Source organism: Chiloscyllium plagiosum, chromosome 7 (genome assembly GCF_004010195.1).
Source record: "Chiloscyllium plagiosum isolate BGI_BamShark_2017 chromosome 7, ASM401019v2, whole genome shotgun sequence".
NCBI lineage: Eukaryota > Metazoa > Chordata > Chondrichthyes > Orectolobiformes > Hemiscylliidae > Chiloscyllium > Chiloscyllium plagiosum.
The window spans coordinates 39,368,601-39,388,110 of record NC_057716.1 but is presented as its reverse complement, the minus strand read 5'-3'; the positions used below and the strand labels follow the sequence as shown (position 1 = coordinate 39,388,110).

Here is a 19,510-nt window from a genome sequence, read left to right as displayed (position 1 = left end):
TAAGAAACAAACTGTTCCTGAATCAAATAAACATAGGACAGATGTTTCATCCAGGCTAATTGTTTTTCAGATTTATTTCCCAAACTGTCAAAAGCAGTGCACAATATCATGAAATTCTAAGCACAAATAATGTTTGGAGATCATTGTTGGAATCTGGCCTCCCCCACAAACTGACCACATCTTCAAATTAAACTTAGAGCCATGATAAGTTTCCATGAATGGATCTCATTTGAGGACCTTCAAGCAATATACATTATTGTTCAGAATACACATTTAACAATTTGGATGAAGGAATTGAATGTAATATCTCCAAAATTGCAGACAACACTAAACTGGATGGCAGTGTGTGCTGTAAGAACCATGCTAAGAGGTTGCAGGGTAACTTGGACAGGCTGGCTGAGTGGGAAAACACATGATGTGGATAACTGAGGTTATTCATTTTGGTGGGAAAAAACAGGAAGGCAGATTATCTGAAGGATGGCAGTTTAGGAAAAGGTGAGGTGTGGGATGAATATTCCCAACATTGGAGAAATCCAGAACTAGGGGTCACAGTCTAAGAATAAAGGGGTAGGTCATTCAGGACTGAGGAAGAATTTTTTCCACTCAGAGTTGTGAACTTGTGAGGCAGTTGTTAGATATATGCAAGAGGGAGCTGGACATGGCCCTTGTGACTAAACAGATCAAGGGGTATGGAGAGGAAATGGGTGTGGGATATTGAATGGTGCTGCAGGTTCGAAGGGCTGAATGGCTTACTCCTGAACCTATTTTCTATGTTTAGATTAGATTAGATTACTTAGTGTGGAAACAGGCCCTTCGGCCCAACAAGTCCACACCGACCCGCCGAAGCACAACCCACCCATTCCCCTACATTTACCCCTTTACCTAACACTACGGGCAATTTAGCATGGCCAATTCACTTGACCTGCACATCTTTGGACTGTGGGAGGAAACCGGAGCACACGGAGGAAACCCATGCAGACACGGGGAGAATGTGCAAACTCCACACAGTCAGTTCGCCTGAATTGGGAATTGAACCCGGGTCTCTAGCGCTGTGAGGCAGCAGTGCTAACCACTCTGCCACCGTTTCTAAGCAGCCTTTTAATATGCAACTTTTCTGTATTAGATGTGAAAAATTAAAAACCTAATTACAGACCATTACAATAAGCAAATGGTTTTGTATAGTTTTTTTAGGTCATTTTCAGTAACTCACAGGTGATATATTAGACATTGATTAAAATGCTTATTTTTGACGTTATTTCCAGCTGCATTAATAAAATTGCACTGGATTATCACTCAAATATCTTAAGAAATGTTTAATTACAACTTTTAAAAATGTTCTAAATGCTTCCTATTGCACTGGTTGACAGTAAACTTTTACACACGTCAATATGCTAAATGAGTTTAAACAGAACTTTGAGGAGGAAACAAAACTGGTAATAACAGGTATAATTTTGAACACAATCTGTACTCAGAAAACCAATTGCTATTAAAGTAGACGTTTTGGCCATGACTACTCCTGAGGTAAGGTGGTTATCGTCTTTTAATGTGAAGGGGATACATAAATTAGATTGAAAATAAAAAGGAAGGAGAGTAGCAAGTTTCTCTTTGAGTAATTTCAAAGTCATTGTACTTATGTCTACAACCAAACATAAAAGCTAGTTCAGCCTCTTGAATTCAGTGCTTCAGTTTTACCCATTTAACACTAATAGTCTATAGTCCAACTGGTTTTGTATCAGACTGAATGTGTAATCTACACTTTAGATCAGCTGAATAACTAAGTATTTACATACATGCACCATTCTGTCAAAATCAAGTAGGTATTACACTTAAAATAAACATTCTTTGTTGTGAATGTGAAGTAACCTGGTGTTTTATTGTTTGTTATGGAAGATACACTAAAACTTGAAAAATGTAAAACATATAAAAGAGGTTAAGGGCTGCCATTTTATCAATATGTGATAAATATTCATACAGTCAGTCATACCATACAACAGGGTACAATGGTAGTGTGAATTTCAACAAGCTCTCCACTGAAGTTAGTTTTATAAAAAAAATTATACTATGCTTTATACAAACATCACTTCTGTTGTTCATAGAGTAATGCGCAGTGGATTGCTAGAATTGTTTTGGAGGTTTCAGCATTCCTATAGAATTTGTAGATATTACATAATGTATTCCAGAGTAACTAATATAGCAATTATTTAAAATTAAAGGAAACAGAATTATCATAATAAATCCACATAAATGCAAATAATAACCCAGCTATCCCATTTACCGTCAAAGAAGAATGACAAGAACAAATTTTTTCTTGCCTTATCTGAAATAATTTACACACAGAAGGAAGCAAGAACATCATCTTCAAATAACAACTAGATGAATTTTCCTCTGCATTTCAATACTTTAAGGAAGATGTCTTCAAATCAGCAGTTTCTTGTATACAACTGCTTTTTTAAAAACGTAATCAACATTGTAGTGTAATTTAAACAAATTAGCTGCTATTTTAAAGTAAAATCATTCTGCTTTGCCACTATTCAGCAAATCGTCAAGCATACCAATAACATAATATAAACCACTGCTCTACAATGTATGTTTATGAAAAATGATTCCATCTCATGACTATAAAGTGAAACAATTCTACAGTTATTAGCTTGTAAACCAGCACTGCAGAACATTTAGTTAAATTGCCTCCAGTAAATACCAATTTATGCAGATGATGTGACACTTTGCTTGTAGACAGCATGGTAAGCATTTCGCAGGAGGACATAAGGAAAGCAAGATTCCAGCAAGTCCATTGTCAGGAAAGGAGACTCTTGTACAATCTGAGGAAAATTCCCAACATATGTCAGCGATAATTATATACAATGTGACATTTCAATCAGTCTTTCAAACAACCAAAGGCGGCCAGACTGTTGCTATGCTTATACAGAAGTACAAACAAACCACAAGAAGCCACAACAAAACTCGGGTTGGCAGCTCAGCAAAACCACCAAAAATATTACAAACACTTTGTCTTTACAAGATCATGCCATGTAAAGTGCAAAGTTAAAATAAACAATGTGGGTAATTTTTCAAACACAGACAAGCTGGTTGTTTGCAGATGGTCTCATGACATAAAACAGGACTGCTGAATACAAGCAATTAGCCTGGGCACCTAAATTTGGTTGGATCTAAATATAATTGTAATACAATTCAACTTGCGAACGACAATCTCTCTAAAATCAGGAAAAAAGCTTGTATGTTAAAAAAAAAGCTGATTTACTGTACTATTTGGATAGGGTTTACAATTACAATCAATGATGCATTCTGTGACTACAGGAAATCCCCAGGTTATGAACGAGTTCCATTTTTAAATCTGTTTGCAAGTCGAATTTGTATGCAAGTTGGAGCAGTTAAGTACAGTTCACATCTAGTGTCAATTAGTTATATGTTTGTCTTAGTATAGAGTATATATTTTACCTAAAACATTTTTAAATATAATACAGTAATAATAAATGTAACTACAGTACAGTGCAGTGTTTTGAGTGTTGTGCAAAGTAGTCCGCCTGTTCATTAGTATAACTCATTGTGTGTAACGCTACTTTATTAAAATAATAGGCTTTACGGATATCGGTTCCTAAGTCAGACGTTCGTAACCTGAGGAAGGCCTGTATTTACAATAAGAGATAGGCTAGCATAGTATTGTTCATATGTTGCCAATGGACCTCAGAAGCACCAGGTCATTGGAATTTGACTGAGCTACAAATGACTCCACAAATTCAGGTTGCAAAAATATTTTGAAAACAAGATGACTCCACTAAGTTCGAGCTGAATATTAGGCACAGGCCCAATGGGGACATCTTTTGCCAATGTTCAATTTCACTAATTTTATGAAATTTCTACACTTTTAACATGACTGCACACAGTCATGTTAAAACGTACCAACACAATACCTTGATACTCACCATATCAAGCAGAAGATAAACAGATTCTCTGTTTCTAGTAGTTGTTTTGTCAGTCTCTTGTCCTATTTTTAGCAAACTTGAAGATGCAAGCTGTAGAAGAAACAAAAAAAAATCAGCTGAAGTACACCTAGTGTGCTTATTTGAACAGTGTAATTTTAACAAAATAGTGTCAATAATCAATTTATGCATTTAAGAATCAGAAACAACCAAAACAAGTTTTGGAAATGTCCAGACAAATCATAAATTATGTTAAAATGGCCACTTAGTCAAATAAAAGTTCTGTACATAAACACACAACATCTAATAAATAAAACAGGGAATTAGAAGTACAAATTTAGTTTAAAGATTATGATGCAGCAACCATTAAAGAGGTCTGGATCAGTGGTGCTGGAAGAGCACAGCAATTCAGGAAGCATCCGAGGACAGGCAAAGAGGTCTGACAACTATCTATGGTGTAAGGCTACGTATTCTCGGCTCTTGAATTGTGAGAAAGCTCAGGAAATATGGGAAAGGGTAAAGTGAGACCTCAGAAGCACCAGGTCATTGGAATTTGACTGAGCTACAAATTGATGAATGACAGAACAGCATTTTAGGATTCGAGGCAGTAGAAACATTCTGGCTAAAGAACAAGAACAGAAATAATTGCAAAACACTGACAGTTGTCCAAAAACCACCTGACAACAGTGATATATTGGGAGCTAATCTACAAATATAGGCATTAGGAAGGTGTTTACAGCAAGAACCATGTGGTTGCAATGGAAGACTTCCATCTTTACAGTTGGGAAAGGCAGCAAATCCTAAGTTCTAGTAAGTATTGGATCTGTTTTAGAGACTGGTTTTCCGGAACAGACAACGTAAAAGGCCACATAGGGTCTACTGATTAATTAAAGATCAAAAGTGAGAGACAACTTGTGAACAGTGACCAGAGTATAACTGAGGAGACTGGTTAGCAAGGTTATATCTCATGGAATATAGGGAGAACTAACAATGTGGATAGAGAACTGGCTCGAAAGTAGAAGACAGAGGGTGGCCGTGGAGGGTTGTTTTTCAGACTGGAGGCCTGTGACCAGTGGAATGCCACAAGGATCAGTGCTGGGTCCACTACTTTTCATCATTTATATAAATAATTTGGACATGAACATCAGAGGTACAGGTAGTAAGTTTGCAGATGACACCAAAATTGCAGGTGTAGTGGACAGTGAAGGAGATTACCTCAGATTACAACAGGATCTTGATCAGATGGGCCAACGGGCTGAGGAGTGACAGATGGAATTTAATTTAGCTAAATGCGAGGTGCTGAGTTTTGGGAAAGCAAATCTTAGCAGGACTTAAACACTTAACATTAAGGTCCGAGGGAGCGTTACTGAACAGACGACCTTGGAGTACAGGTCATAGCCCCTTGAAAGTAGAGTCACAGGTAGCTAGGATACTGAAGAAGGCACTTGTTATGTTTGCCTTTATTGGTCAGATCATTGTGTATAGGAGTTGGAGCTGTACAGGATGTTGGTTAGGCCACTTTTGGAATATTACGTGCAATTCTGGTCTCCTTCCTATTGGAAGGATATTGTGAAACTTGAAAGGGTTCAGAAAAGATTTACAAGGATGTTGCCAGGTTCGGAGGATTTCAGCTATAGGGAGAGGCTGAATAGGCCGGGGCTGTTTTCCATGAAGCATCGAAGGCTGAGGGGTAACCTCTTAGAGGTTTATAAAATCATGAGGGGCATGGATAGGATAAATAGACAAAGTCTTTTCCCTGGGGTGGGGGAGTCCAGGACTAGAGGCATAGGCTTAGAGTGAGAGGGGAAAAATATAAAAGAGACCTAAGGGGCAACTTTTTCACGCAGAGGGTGGTATGTGTATGGAATGAGCTTCCAGAGGAAGTGGTGGAGGCTGGCACAACTACAGCATTTAAAAGGCATCTGGATGGGTATATGAATAGGAAGGGTTTGAAGGGATATCGGCTAAGTGCTGGCAAATGGGACTAGATTAGGTTAGGATATTTGGTTGGCATGAATAAGTTGGATTGAAGGTCTGTTTCTGTGCTGTACATCTCTATGACTGTATGTCATCTAAAATCTTTGCAGACCAATGAATGCATCTTTTCTGGAAGTGTTTCTTTATTACAGAATTGCTAGGTTTTGTTTCTTAAAATACTAACACAATCAAAATGTGTCACTCTGGGAAATGCCATGTCAAGTTGCCCATGTGTAAAAACTGGCTTAGAAATAATATATTTTTTTAAAATGCCTGACTTTGTGACTTGTTTTGAGTTGTAAAACATAGGAAATGTAATTGGGAACTGCACCCCCTGTCCAAGTTGAAAAGAGAGTTTTTTTTTTCCATTCATTCGCGGGATGAGGGCATTGCTGGCTAGGCCATCAGTTATTGCCCATCCCTAAGAGAATAGTCAACCACATTGCTGTGGGTAATAGAGTCATAGAGATGTACAGCACAGAAACAGACCCTTTACTCCAACTCGTCCATGCTGACCAGATATCCCAACCCAATCTAGTCCCACCTGCCAACACACGGTCCATCCTGGAGTCACATGTGGGTCAGACCAGGTAAGGATGGCAGTTTCCTTTCCTAAAGCATGTTAGTGAACCAGATGGATTTTTCTATGAATTGATTTATGATCATTAGATTCTTCCAACCAGACATTTATTGAATTCAAATACCACCATCTGCCTTGGCAGGATTCAAACCCAGGTCCCCAGAACATTACCTCGGCCTCTGGATTAACAGTCCAGTGATAAGACAACCAGGCCACTTTCTCCCCTAGGTTTACATCTCACTAGTTCAAAATTATTTTGAGACGAACCATTTCCTTAAAATTTGTCTGTTGCAACTGAAGCTCCTAGCATTGAAGAAAGAAGCTCCAACTGATCAATTTCTTTCCAAGGACAAGGTCTTTATGCAGAATTCAAATTTTGTCACAACATAATTGCTCCTTCCTTGAGTTATCAAAGTTGGCATGTTGGCATAGCCGTTGGAATTAAACGGCTTAGAAACTCAAGACAGTATGGACAGTTACCACCTTCTTCAACCATAGGATCAACTATGATATATCCTTTCAATTCATCACATAGCTTCACAAACATTTCCATTGAAATCCAGTGAACTTTTAATTTTACTAACAGAATGGCTTTCAATATTAAGTTTATCAAATGCCTATCACCATCATTTGTCACACTTCACCAATTTCGTCATTTCAACCCAACCATGCCATCCCCACTGCATGTTGTTCCATCTTTTTCATGGCTTACCCAACACTCCAATGCCATTATATTCTTTTCATGCAAACTGCACCCAACTCTTCCCAAACCTTGAGTGCTATTCCCATCCTGCTTTTGCCAGCCCCAACTCTCCCGTCAGGTCTCTCAGAGAAACAATTGCTCTAGCCAGGTTAAAGCTATTCTTACAGTTCTCCTTACCTGCTGTTGCATTTTCCCTCCCCACCTCCAAAGTCAGCATCACCCCCATCAGCAATTATATATATTGCATGCAGGATGTGCAGAGAACTAGAGCATGCTTCTGCACATGCTAGGTTCTGCCCACCACTCAATCCGCTAATATTTAAAACATACATATTTCTTAGGGGGCCTGACAGGGTAGATGTGGGGAGTTTGCTTCTCCTTGTGGGGAAGTCTAGGGCCAGAGGCATAAGCTCAGAGTAAAGAGTCATCCATTCAAAACAGAGATGAAGAGGATATTTTTCCACCAAGGGTGGTAAATCTGTGGACGTCTTAATCACAGAAGACTGGATTGTCAAGCATAATCAAGGCTGAGATAGACAGATTTCTAACCATTAAAGGGGAATGGCAGTCAGGCAAGAAAGTAGAGGTGAGGATTATCAGATCAGCCACGATTTAATTCAATGGTTGGGTGAACTTGATGGGTCGGATGGCCTATTTCAGCTTGTAAACTGAATGGTCTTATGGTCAATAAGAATAGCCCAGACTGACAAAAACTATGTATTATCATGAACCTATATTAGAGGGAGTACAAGTGGGAGAGGGAGCAGGAGCGGGAGAGAGAAGCTCTTAAATTTACGAATGGGAAACATTAAAGAGTCGAGAAATGATTTGATCACAGTAAATTATGTGGAATTATTACCGACTAAACCTGCAAACTACGGAGTAAATTGTAAAAGAAACATCCCATAAAAACAAAGCTAGTACATATCATAAAAAGCCAAAGTCTCCACTTGTATAATTTAAACAATCATGAAGCAGAAATGAGTGAAAGACAAATTTAAAGAATAGGCTCTCACAAACAGAAGAGTCAACAGACTAAAATAGCTATCAAGAGGCAAAGAAACTAATCAGTGCAAAAAGGGAAAAAAAATTCAAAGTGACATCAAAACTAACAAACAATTTAAGAATATTAAGAGAAAAAACATAATAAGGGACATCAGAGCCCATTAAAGATAGGTGAGTTTATAATAAACAAAAAAGAAATGGTAAACTTGATAGGTGAATGTCTCATCTGTTTTCAAAGTGGAAGAACATTGAAGATTTAATGCCCAAGTAAAAATGGCAGCAATAACTGAGTATTCAAATTCACAAGTTACAGGGATTAATGGTTTCTATCCATAGGGAATTAAGAAATTAGTGTGGAAATTGTAGATCATTAGTCATTGTTTTCCACAGCTCTCTAGATTTGGGATTTGTGCCTTTGCATAGAAAGTTATAATTATCTCAGTTTTATTTAAAAAGGGAGGGAGGAAGGGAGACACTGGATAACTACAGAATTGTCAGTATATTGCCATTTTTATAGAAATGACTGCAATGCATTAGTGAGACTGAGCATTCGGACAAGTCTTAGCTGATCCGATTCCATCACCTCGACATGTGCAGATCTAAAAACATTCCAAAAAATCTGACACCATTCAGGACAAAGCAGCACCTTACTTACCAACACTTTGAAACTTTACACCCTCCACCACTAACACACAATAGTTAATTCACACAGATACCACTGAGGTCCCTTAAGCAGCATCTTCTAAACCTCCAGCCTCTATCAACTACTACTAGGGCATCAGGAACATGGGACTACCACCATCTCCAGGCTTTCCTCCAAGCCACAATAACTCCGTATCCAGACTTGGAAACACAGTGTCATTCCTTCACTGTCTTTGGGTCAAAAATCCTGGACCTTCCTTCCTAATACACTGCAGATGCACCTGCACGACATAGACTGCAGCAGTTCAAGAAAATAGTTGTCCAAGGGCAAATAGAGATGAACAGTAAATGTTGGCCTGGGCAGTGACTGCTACATCTTGCGCACAACAAAATAAGAATAATCTTTAGGTAATCGGGTAATGGTTTCAAGCCAAGTGGAGCATTATGAATGTAAATGAAGAAGTTTAAATGATATAATATCACCTTTCTAACAGAACAGCAGTGATCAGTACAGCCAGAGAGTGGTGAATCTATGGAATTCATTGCCATAGAAAGCTGTGGAGGCCAAATCATTGAGTATATTTAAGACTGAGATAGATAGGTTCTTGAGTATCAAGGGTTACGGGAGAAAGTGAGAGAATGGGGTTGAGAATCTGATCAGCCATGGTTGAATGGCAGAGCGGACTCGATGGGCTGAATAGCCTATGTCTCATGGTCTAATTTAATACTTCCAACATATTACATGCAAAATTCAGTGCTCCACACTACAAGCTGTTTTTGTGTATTCACAATTAGGATACTGGTGATGAAACAGCTGCAATTAGTTTTTTGGCAATGATTTTCTCTTTGACTGTTTTAAAAAGGGTGAATAGCTATCAATGGAGATTATTAGTGGCTAACAATAGGTATTCACCCTCCCAGCCACATTGTTATTGACTCCTTTGTCTGTCCAACTGTTCTTCTCTCTCTTCATAAATCCATGCTGACTCTGACCTATCCTGTTACTACTATCCAGATGTGTCATAATTTCTTCCTTTATAATAGACTCCAGCATCACCAGACCCAAAACGTTAACTCGGATTTCTCTTTACAGATGATGCAGACCTGCGAAGCTTTTCCAGCAACTTTCATTTTTGTTTCTGATTTACAGGATCCTTAGTTCTTTTGGTTTTCATTCATTTATTATATCATTTTATCAATGAATAATCAAAAGCAGAAATTAGTGAATGCATTGAAGAAACATCAGGAGCAATACTTTGCTTGGTAATAATCTATTCAAATACAGCTTCTTTTAAAACAAAGTGTTGGGGAGAAAATGAAAACGTTTTAGAGAATTAACTTGTTAGAAATGAAGGCAATGCCAATGCAATGATCATTAACTAACAGATTTGACAGGCAGTGAGCAATAATTGATGAAAACATGCTCATCCCTCCTCATTATTGAAGGTCATCACTGATTAGAGACATGATTCATCAAAATGTCCCAAACCATAAGTATTCTTGCACTATCCCCTTTTGGCCTGACGAGAAAATGGCTGACCAATAATCAATGGGACTGGCAAAATTGAAGAGGCAAAAACAAATACTTATATTCATATCATGACTCAGTACATCCTAACACATTGCTTTTTGAAGCACCTGAATAGGCAAATACTGCAGCAACAGAAAACTGAGGTAACAGGAGTATCATTAACTTCTGGGTGACTACAACCTTGCACCAATTTTAAGATCAGTTAAGATGACAGCTGACAATACGCTGATAGCAACCTTCAAGATCTTAATACATCAAAGACAATAGGTGAAAGATTCAAAACAAAGTTCAAAAGAAATGACTAGTCTGTGTTATATGATATGGTTTGCAAAGTTTGAATGGAAATAAACACATTACATTGGAAAACATTTATAGACTGCTTAATATTTGTAGAAGTGACTAATGCACAAAATAAGGAATGAAGGTGTTAAACAATACTGATGAAATCTATTCTGGCTCCATATATATGCAGTGTTGGTGAGGTCACACTTGGAGTACTGTGTTCAGTTTTGGTTACCTTGCTATAGGAAGGATGTTATTAAACTAGAAAGAATGCAGAACAAATTTACAAGGATGTTGCCAGGACTCAAGGGTCTGGGAGAGGTTGGACAAGCTAAGACTTTCTTCTTTAAGAGTGTAAGAGACTGAGGGTCGAGATCTTATAGAAGTATAAAAGATCATGAGAGACATGGACAGGGTGAATGCACTCAGTTTTCTTTTCCAGGGTTTTAAGGAGGATGATATGCATTTGGAACGTTCTGCCAGTGGAGGTGGCAGGTGATTCCTGAAGAAGGGCCTGTGCCCGAAACGTCGAATCTCCTGTTCCCTGGATGCTGCCTGACCTGCTGTGCTGTTCCAGCAATAAAGTTTCAACTTTGATCTCCAGCATCTGCAGACCTCACTTTCTCCTCAAGGTGGCAGGTACATTAACAACATTTAAATGGCATTTGGAGGAATACATGGATAGGAAAGTTTAGAAGGATATGGGCTAAAGTGCAGGGAAATGGGGTTAGCATAGATGGACATTTTGGTTGGCATGGATCAGTTTGGGCTGAAGAGCCTGTCTCTGTGCTGTAACAGAAAGAGAACTGGACAACAATGCACTAGCCAAACAAAAGACTCCCTGTGAGGTTTTGAGAAAGTTGAATTGGAATAAAGAGCTAGTTTTAGCAAATTAGAAAATCAAGTTAGAAAAAACATTCTGAACATATTTCTCTTATTGGGTATGCTGAACAAGATGGCCCATCTCTGTTGGCCATCCTGTTCGGCATGCCCAATAAGAAAAATGTTTTTCAAGAAACTACATTGAGATATTTTAATAGTGCAAGAATTCTTTTGCATTTTCCCATAGGCTTTGGAGTTATACAATTGGCGTGAATACAGTAAGAGCACTAATTAAAGCAATTTTTGTACCTTTTTCTGTATTACACTAAAAAAAATTGATCATACATTTAGGAGATAGCTAGCCAATTTAAATTTTATATTTATCCCTACTACTAATAAGAGTAGAAACGTGAAGAAGTAAATGGCAAAGAGAATGTCGAGAAGGAGAATAGAAGGATACATTGACTCTAGATAAACACATACCTGATCCAACACAGAATTCCAAAATACCAAACTACTTCACAGTCACTCCATTACACACAATCTGATCCAACCATAACATTTAAAAATAAATCTTGGTCCAAGCATAAAATGCCACTATTAACCAGGTTTTTAATACCACACTACATATAGTCAAAGAACTGCTAAATTTTACGAAGAGACAGTAGCACAATTTAGAATCTAATCACTTAGGTTAAAAAGTGTTGTTTAGACTGAATTACTGAATGAATTCACTGTACATAAATTTTAAAACATTACCTTGTGGTTTTTTAATGAATGGTTAAATTGGCTGCACTAACAGTTTTCAAATATTTGCAAAATGGCTATTTTTATCAGCAGTTTATGGAAATCCTGATTTAAACATAATCCTTATTCAAGCATAACATTTCTTGGCAATTTTGTGTTTATAATGACTTGATCCACTCTGTAGACTGGAGAAAATCTCTCAATTCTCAAACAGCAAAATCACAAGTTAGTAAGGTCTCAATTGGACTACATTAAATATCCTTCCGTTCCCCCCATGCATCCTACTTATATCTCATGTAACACTTACTATGAAGGACAATCTTCATGCTCATTACTATTTTTCTTACAGGAATTATTTCAGCATGAAAATTACTGGTTTGTCACATGAATCTAACATATCATTACCTCAGGGCATTAGGTGTCCAGCAAGACTAGAGATAAAATTAAAATAGTAAAACAAAATAATGTTTTGTAAAATAATAATGTAAATTCCAAGAAATATTTTAGGAATACAATTTAAAAATTTCCATTTCAAAGCAAATATAAGCAAAGGTACATCAGCCTCTCAAAGACATAGAAGGATGCCCCACCTAGCTACTTTGATTAACCATTATTTAACTGAGCTAATAGTGTAACCTATCTACAATATTGGCATATGTAATAGAAGGCCTTAACATGTAACATGGCTGGCAACACATTTGAGGAGTTAGACTGCTGCCACCGTCAACTATTGAGCTTTCTTGCTTTCACACGTACTGTTTCAGAAAAGACAGGAGTCAGTTGTGATGTTTCAAAAAGCATATTACTTTGGGAAACTATTTCAAGCACACCTAATACAGACTTATATGCAAGTGGAATGCAAAATTACAAACTGACTTCCGGGAGATGGGGTCAGGAAAATTGTTTGTCAACATTACGAGCTCGACAACCATGAGTGAGACTGCAAATCTAAGACCCGACCGCCTAATCTAACATTTAAATGCAGTTTTGGACATACAAAAAATATCATAGCTTTACTGGTTATTACTGCAGTGTGATATGTACGAAAGCTGTTCAATAATTTATAGTGCAAGTATATTAAATACCCAAGTGATATCTTTATTTTTCTGGTCTAATTGATAAAATTTGCAAACGCGAATGAATGAATGACTTATTGTCACAGATCTAGGGGGATACAGTGAAAAGTGTTCTGTTGCCACAATCCTGCTCCATTTTGAGGTGCAAAAGAATAAAAAGAAAGAACTTAAGTAGGGTTCACCTTCATTGGCCAGGATCCCTAACACAGCTCCGGGACTTTTGCAAGGTCTCCACTCTGGGCTTACCACAGCCAGGAGCCCCCACTCCAGGCACCGACACTACTGTCGTCATAAAAGTCCATGTTCCAGGCCCTCCCCATCGCTGCAGCTGATGCTCTGCTACCATTTCATGAGTCTACACATTGGGCCTATGAGCTAGGAGTCACCACTGACACGGCTCCTGCCAACTCAGCTTCAGTGAAACATCCACAAAGTAAAGCTGGATCACCTAATTACTAATTCGTTTATGTAATTTTTTTCCTTACTTAACAGGCTGAATTATAGCCTTTTTCATTCAACTATATTTTTCAATACAGGAAATAAAAATCAGCAAATGCAATAACAGAATAAATCAGGATCTCTGGCTGTCATACATAAAGGGACATTCTAAAAATGCTAGAAATGGATCGTAAAAAAAAATGAAGAGACAATTTCCAATAATTTATCTTCAAGTTCATAAATAAAAGTTTCATCTCTTCATCTTGCTTCATCATTCACTGGCTCTAACCTCCCACACTATGGGATTACATTTCTGTAGCTGTACAGTATGCACTGCTTCAAAAGGTAGTACCTTACACTTTTTGGACTATGGTCAAGCACACCCACAATAGAAACTTTTTTAAAAACCTGACTGTAAAATTAACATATTATAGAACGCTGGGTTTATAAGAAAACTCAGTGAATTGGAGCTTTTTGACTTAAAACAGTCACACTTTCAACTTGCAAGTTAGGTACAACTCATAGGGCTGAAGGAAACAAAGATTCGTAATCATATCATATCTTTTGCATTTTTACACGCGCCAAGCTGATCATAGCCTATAAATTATTTTTGAAGTAAAATAAAAGAACTGTAGTTGCTGGATATCTGAAGCAAACAGAGACAGAAATTGCTGGAAAAGTTCAGCAGGTCTGGCAGCATCTGTGGAGAGAAAATAGAGTTAACATTTCAAGTCCAGTAATCATTCTTCAGTACTCCAAAAAGAGTCACTGGACTCAAAACTTGGAACTTTGTCTTCTCTCCTCAGATGCTGCCAGACCCATTGAATTTCTGTTTTTGAATTATTTTTGAAATGTTATTATGTAAAACCTGCAGTCATACTGTACATTAAGATTTTACAAACAACAGATTAAGTATTTCACTTGATAATTAATGTGGTATGATTGTGCTAGCTGAGAACAATTGTTGGCAGGGGAGCCTGAAGTTAATTGTGATCCATTACATCCACCAGAACAGCAGGTCTCAGCTGACTGTATCTTGATATATAGCATACAAATGTAGTTCAGTACTGTACTGAGCTATCACTTTGGGTTATGTGCTCTAGTCAAAAAGTGCCTCTTAAATTGGCAACCTTTGAACAAAATGGTATCATTACTAAATTAACCTGAACTGCTATGTGGTAAACTTGAAAATATGTACCGATATAGAGGCAAGTTACTAGTTCTTTATTTCCCAATTACTGTTATGCACCTTTTTTCATTTGTATCACAAAGAAAATTATTAACAGGAGCTAACAAAGGGTTAAGGATGTTGATACCAAATAAAACATTAAATATATAGGCTTCTAAAATTGGCACCAGAGAGAATCTACTTGAAAACTGGATAATAACAAAAGACCATCACCCCTACATCTTGATTTCAAACCAATACAGCAATAGCTGAAAAACTGGTATGACGACAAATACAGTACAGATAGAAAATGGAATTTAACTTTTCTTTGGCTGCAGGTTTGACTTATGCCAGACAGGAGCTGAGGTGGCATTAATAACTGGAAAGTGGGTATTGGAACTTCACTGTACATTTTGATTCACTTGATCTTGTTACTTGCCTTTCAGTTTTGAAGTATCATGTACTATTGAAGTGAAGCTGTCACCTAGATTTAAACAAACAACCACCAGAATTTTACTTACGGCAAGGAATTCTTTAAGACGGTCTTCAATACTTCCTTTATGAATGGTGAATAAGGCAGCAGCAATTTGGTTTATAGCTTTGGCCAAACAATGAATATTGTTGCAATGCCCTGCATAATTAAAAAGAAAAGTTCTTTTAAAGCAACAATCAGAATAACAGGTTAAGTAATACGTCCTGCGAGGTACACAGCATCCACTCCTGTTAATCGTTTTAGTTGCCCTAAATTTGATATGACACCATAATGTTGACATGACAACAGTAACTGTAATTTCAAAACCCTGTTAAACCACACTAAATAAATGATATTTCGACCTCCAAGCAGAAAAAAATATATACTGGTAAGCTTAAATTCGGCAAGATCACACTGGAAACATTAACCTTTTTCTTTCTCAGATGATTCTGATCTTCTTCTCAGTCTTAATTCCCCCGTTTCGAGTTTCTTAAAATGGTCATTTTAATGGAACTTTATGCCCTCTGCACCACTTGCAAAATTTACAGGATTCTTAACAACTTAATTGTTTGTTTTATGGAAAAGCAGCTGTACAGCACAAAATGGCCCTGGTTGAGATTCTCATTACTCAGGATCTTTACATGTCACCATTCATCTTGTCAGGATTTTGATCAATGTAAATTTAAATAAGTCAGTCAACCTTACACAAAAAGTAAGAGAACAATACTTTCCTATGCACAGCAAATAAAATCAACATCATCTCTCGCAACTAGATGATCAAACTTTTGGAAGCATACTACATAAAGACACAGCGTAATAATTATTGCTCTGGATTGCATACTTTCATGTGGTATATAAAGAAACTCCATTTCTTGAGGATGGCTTCACTCAGTTCATTGTGTGTTATCCCTTAATGTGCTGAAATTCATCCCACTGAAAATATTTGCTATTCTGCATTGTTACTGGATTTTGGGCAGATCTACTGCCTTCTGCTCACATGAATGGCACACCTTTATCATACTAGCTCATTACCTAAATAGAGAACTGCTTCAGATGCAAAGATGAATAGAAAGGTCACAACTGCTCACAATCTGAGTAAATGATTTAAATGTAGGTACAGGTTGTTCTGCTGTAACACGACTGTGTTCCTCTGCACTATAGAAAATCAAACTGTAGAAGATCACAAATAGAAAATCGCTATACCTGTTCAGTAAAAGTTTGCATTATTTAAATGTCTGCTATTTGTCAATTGTATTATAGTCAATTCCCACTGGTGAAAGGTGCATTATTGCAGAACGACCTGCACCAGTTATAAGATTTTCAAATTTGCTGATGACATGAAACGAGGTAGGAATGCATGTTGTGAACAGGATGCAGGAAGATCTCAACAGGCCTTGGACAGGCTAAGTGAAGGTACAAGAACACAGCAGATGAACCATAATGTGAATAAATGTGAAGTTATACACTTTGGTACAGACATAGAAGACAAATTGCTTCTTAAATGGGGAGAGGTTGGGACATGTTAGCCTGTAAAGGTACATCAGCATCCTTGTTCATGGACATTAAAAGCTATCATGCAAGTGAAACAATCAAAAGGAAGGCAAATGGTATGTTGGCTTCATCACAAGGGGATCTGAACAGAGGAATAGGCTCAACAGTCTTAATAACCTACTGTTCCTATGTCCTACCTCCAAACCATGCTTCTTTGTGTACTGCATTAAAATAACACTTCACATGTCAGTATTGTCTTGTTAACCATTTGATAGCGAAGTAATTGCAGGAAATCAAGTATATTTATGCACCAAAAGATATATACAATTTTTCACGCTTTACTGGACTCCCCCATTATTTATGACATCCTCAAGGACTGTTTAGTACAGATAGCAAATTGTCCTTGGGAAGAGAAGGGCAAATGCCTTCTATGACATGAACTGAAGAAGGTATTTCTAACATATTGAGGCTATGCCTTAACTGTGCTTTCTGAAAATGGAAGGCTACTTTGCTGGTACCATAAATTAGAGTCAATCATGAATTTGAAGAAAGTTTCCCTTCATGAACCAAAGTAGCATAAAGTCATCCCCTTAATAGCTGCTCAAACACCGATCGAGAACTAGTGTGGATAAAATGAACCATGTTCTTCAACTTGGGCAGCAACGAGATATTGCTAACAAAAGTAAAGTTACTGCAGATGTTGGAAATCTGAAGAAAGAAAAATAAGAAAGTGTTGGTGAAACTTGCCAGGTCTGGCAGCATCTGTGGAGAGAGAGAGCGCTCTGAAGGAGAGTCATCTTGATTTTGAAACGTTAACTTGGCTTCTCTCTACACAGGTGCTAGTGAGATATTGGTACTGTTACAAATAGACAGCCCAACTAATTCCAGACCTGGATGCGACCTGATTCTATGGGGAGACATACTGACATAATAAAAGCTGTCAGCAGTCATTTACCAGCACAATTCTGTGCGTCATATGTGGTGAGGTAAAACAATAACATACAATTTTATGAAGTGAATAGCTTACCTTCTTAATGTGATGGCAGCAGGAAAACATTGGAAGAAATGAATCGAGAAAGAAAATATCAAGAGTGCCAGAAGAAATTAACCTAAAATATTTAACACTAGTTCAGTTTTCCTTCTAATATACTGTATATATAAGGCTCACTGCCACTCCATTCACCGAGTTGGTAAAAGCTCAATTATATAGGTTTAGAAGGGCAGTCCTATTCACTTGACATCTTTCTATGACTGAGTTTACTATCCTAGTAGGTGCTGACTAGTTTGTATATTGATAAAACTGAAGATTTTGACTTTGAAAAGCCCAGTATAGTAGGCTCAGTATATTAATAAAGCTTGGAGCATAATAAAATAGAGCCTTTAATAAGTTACAGTGGAGTTAAGAATAATCACTGAACACATGACATTTTAAAATTTTTATTAGGAAATATTTCTACTATTTTTATTTAAACATTTACAGCATAAACGGCAAAACAATACGAATTTATAGTAATCATGTTGCGAATTAAAACTACATGGTATCCAATGCAGACAATTTAGTCTGTCACTTAAATTTAACCTACATTTCTACACATTGATGTTTTGCACTTGGTAACCCAGTACTCAATTTTTGACTAAGTGATACAACTTTAAGTGTGTATTGATGTTCTTGAGGATTTTTCCACTAGCCCACATTAAGATGAGCAATTGTCCTGAATAAAACTAGAATCATGGTCAGAGATTCTTACTTTCCATGAAGTACAAATTTGAAGCATTAGCAGGGTCGAAGAAAAATGTCAACAACTCTTGGAAAAAAAAAATTCTATCTTGCTCTCACATACACACAAGCTCTGAATGCTGCAATCTAAATCTTCCCAGTTTCTGAGAGAGTAACCCACAAACCATCTTCACCATTTTGAACAACTCCCTTTCACCAGTTCAATAATATTCAAAGTAACATGAGACATTGATTTGCAAATATTTGTGTGTGGACAACTTAGGTGAGACAAGACATCCTGTGGACCAGTTCCTGGTTCTACTCAACCTGCTTTTGCTTGACAATGAAAAGAACATCATAGTCTTTTTTTTTAAAGATATTTTTATTAGAAATTTAACATTTTTACAAGTTTACAAAAATAAACAAAACTCTCAAATATAAACATTGATCTACAATTAAATCAAATATACAATAGCCAAAATTTAACAAGAGAAAAAAAAATACCGAAAAAGAAAAAAAAAACAAAACTCAACTATCTACTAATCTAACCTACAACTAACCAGAGTGTATATGTAAATCTCTTACATGCTCAGAACGTGTTAACACCAGATGTAATAAAACCCGTATTCATGTGGGATTCCTCTCCTAAGGGGCCCCGGACCAGCCAGGTTTGTAATCTCAATTAAATAAAAGCCCTTGTTAGGATAGCCGAAATATCTGTATTTATGTAACTCAAGAAGGGCTGCCATATTTTATAAAATAATTCGGTCTTTCGGTACACCATATTTGTAAGGAAGTCAAGGGGAATACATTCCATAATTAATCTGTGCCAATTTGAAAGTCCAGAGGGGCCCTCAGCCACCCAGTTTACCAAAATATTTTTCCTTGCACAGAAAGAAAGAATAGAAAATAGTCTCTCCC

General features: G+C 37.2%; 1 protein-coding gene across 5 annotated transcripts in view; it reads right to left on the bottom strand.

Annotated features, from left to right (window-relative positions):
* Window positions 1-1,854: 1,854 nt before the first annotated feature.
* Window positions 1,855-19,510, bottom strand: part of nckap1 (NCK-associated protein 1) — a 214,952-nt gene continuing 197,296 nt past the window's right edge. For all 5 annotated transcript variants that reach the window (XM_043693453.1, XM_043693454.1, XM_043693456.1 and 2 more), the window contains 3 exons: window positions 15,431-15,540; window positions 3,942-4,031; window positions 1,855-2,819 (listed from right to left, as the gene is read on the bottom strand). In XM_043693453.1, the coding sequence (XP_043549388.1) occupies window positions 2,703-2,819; window positions 3,942-4,031; window positions 15,431-15,540 (317 nt within the window). In that variant the 3' untranslated portion in view covers window positions 1,855-2,702. The remainder of the gene's footprint in view (window positions 2,820-3,941; window positions 4,032-15,430; window positions 15,541-19,510) is intronic.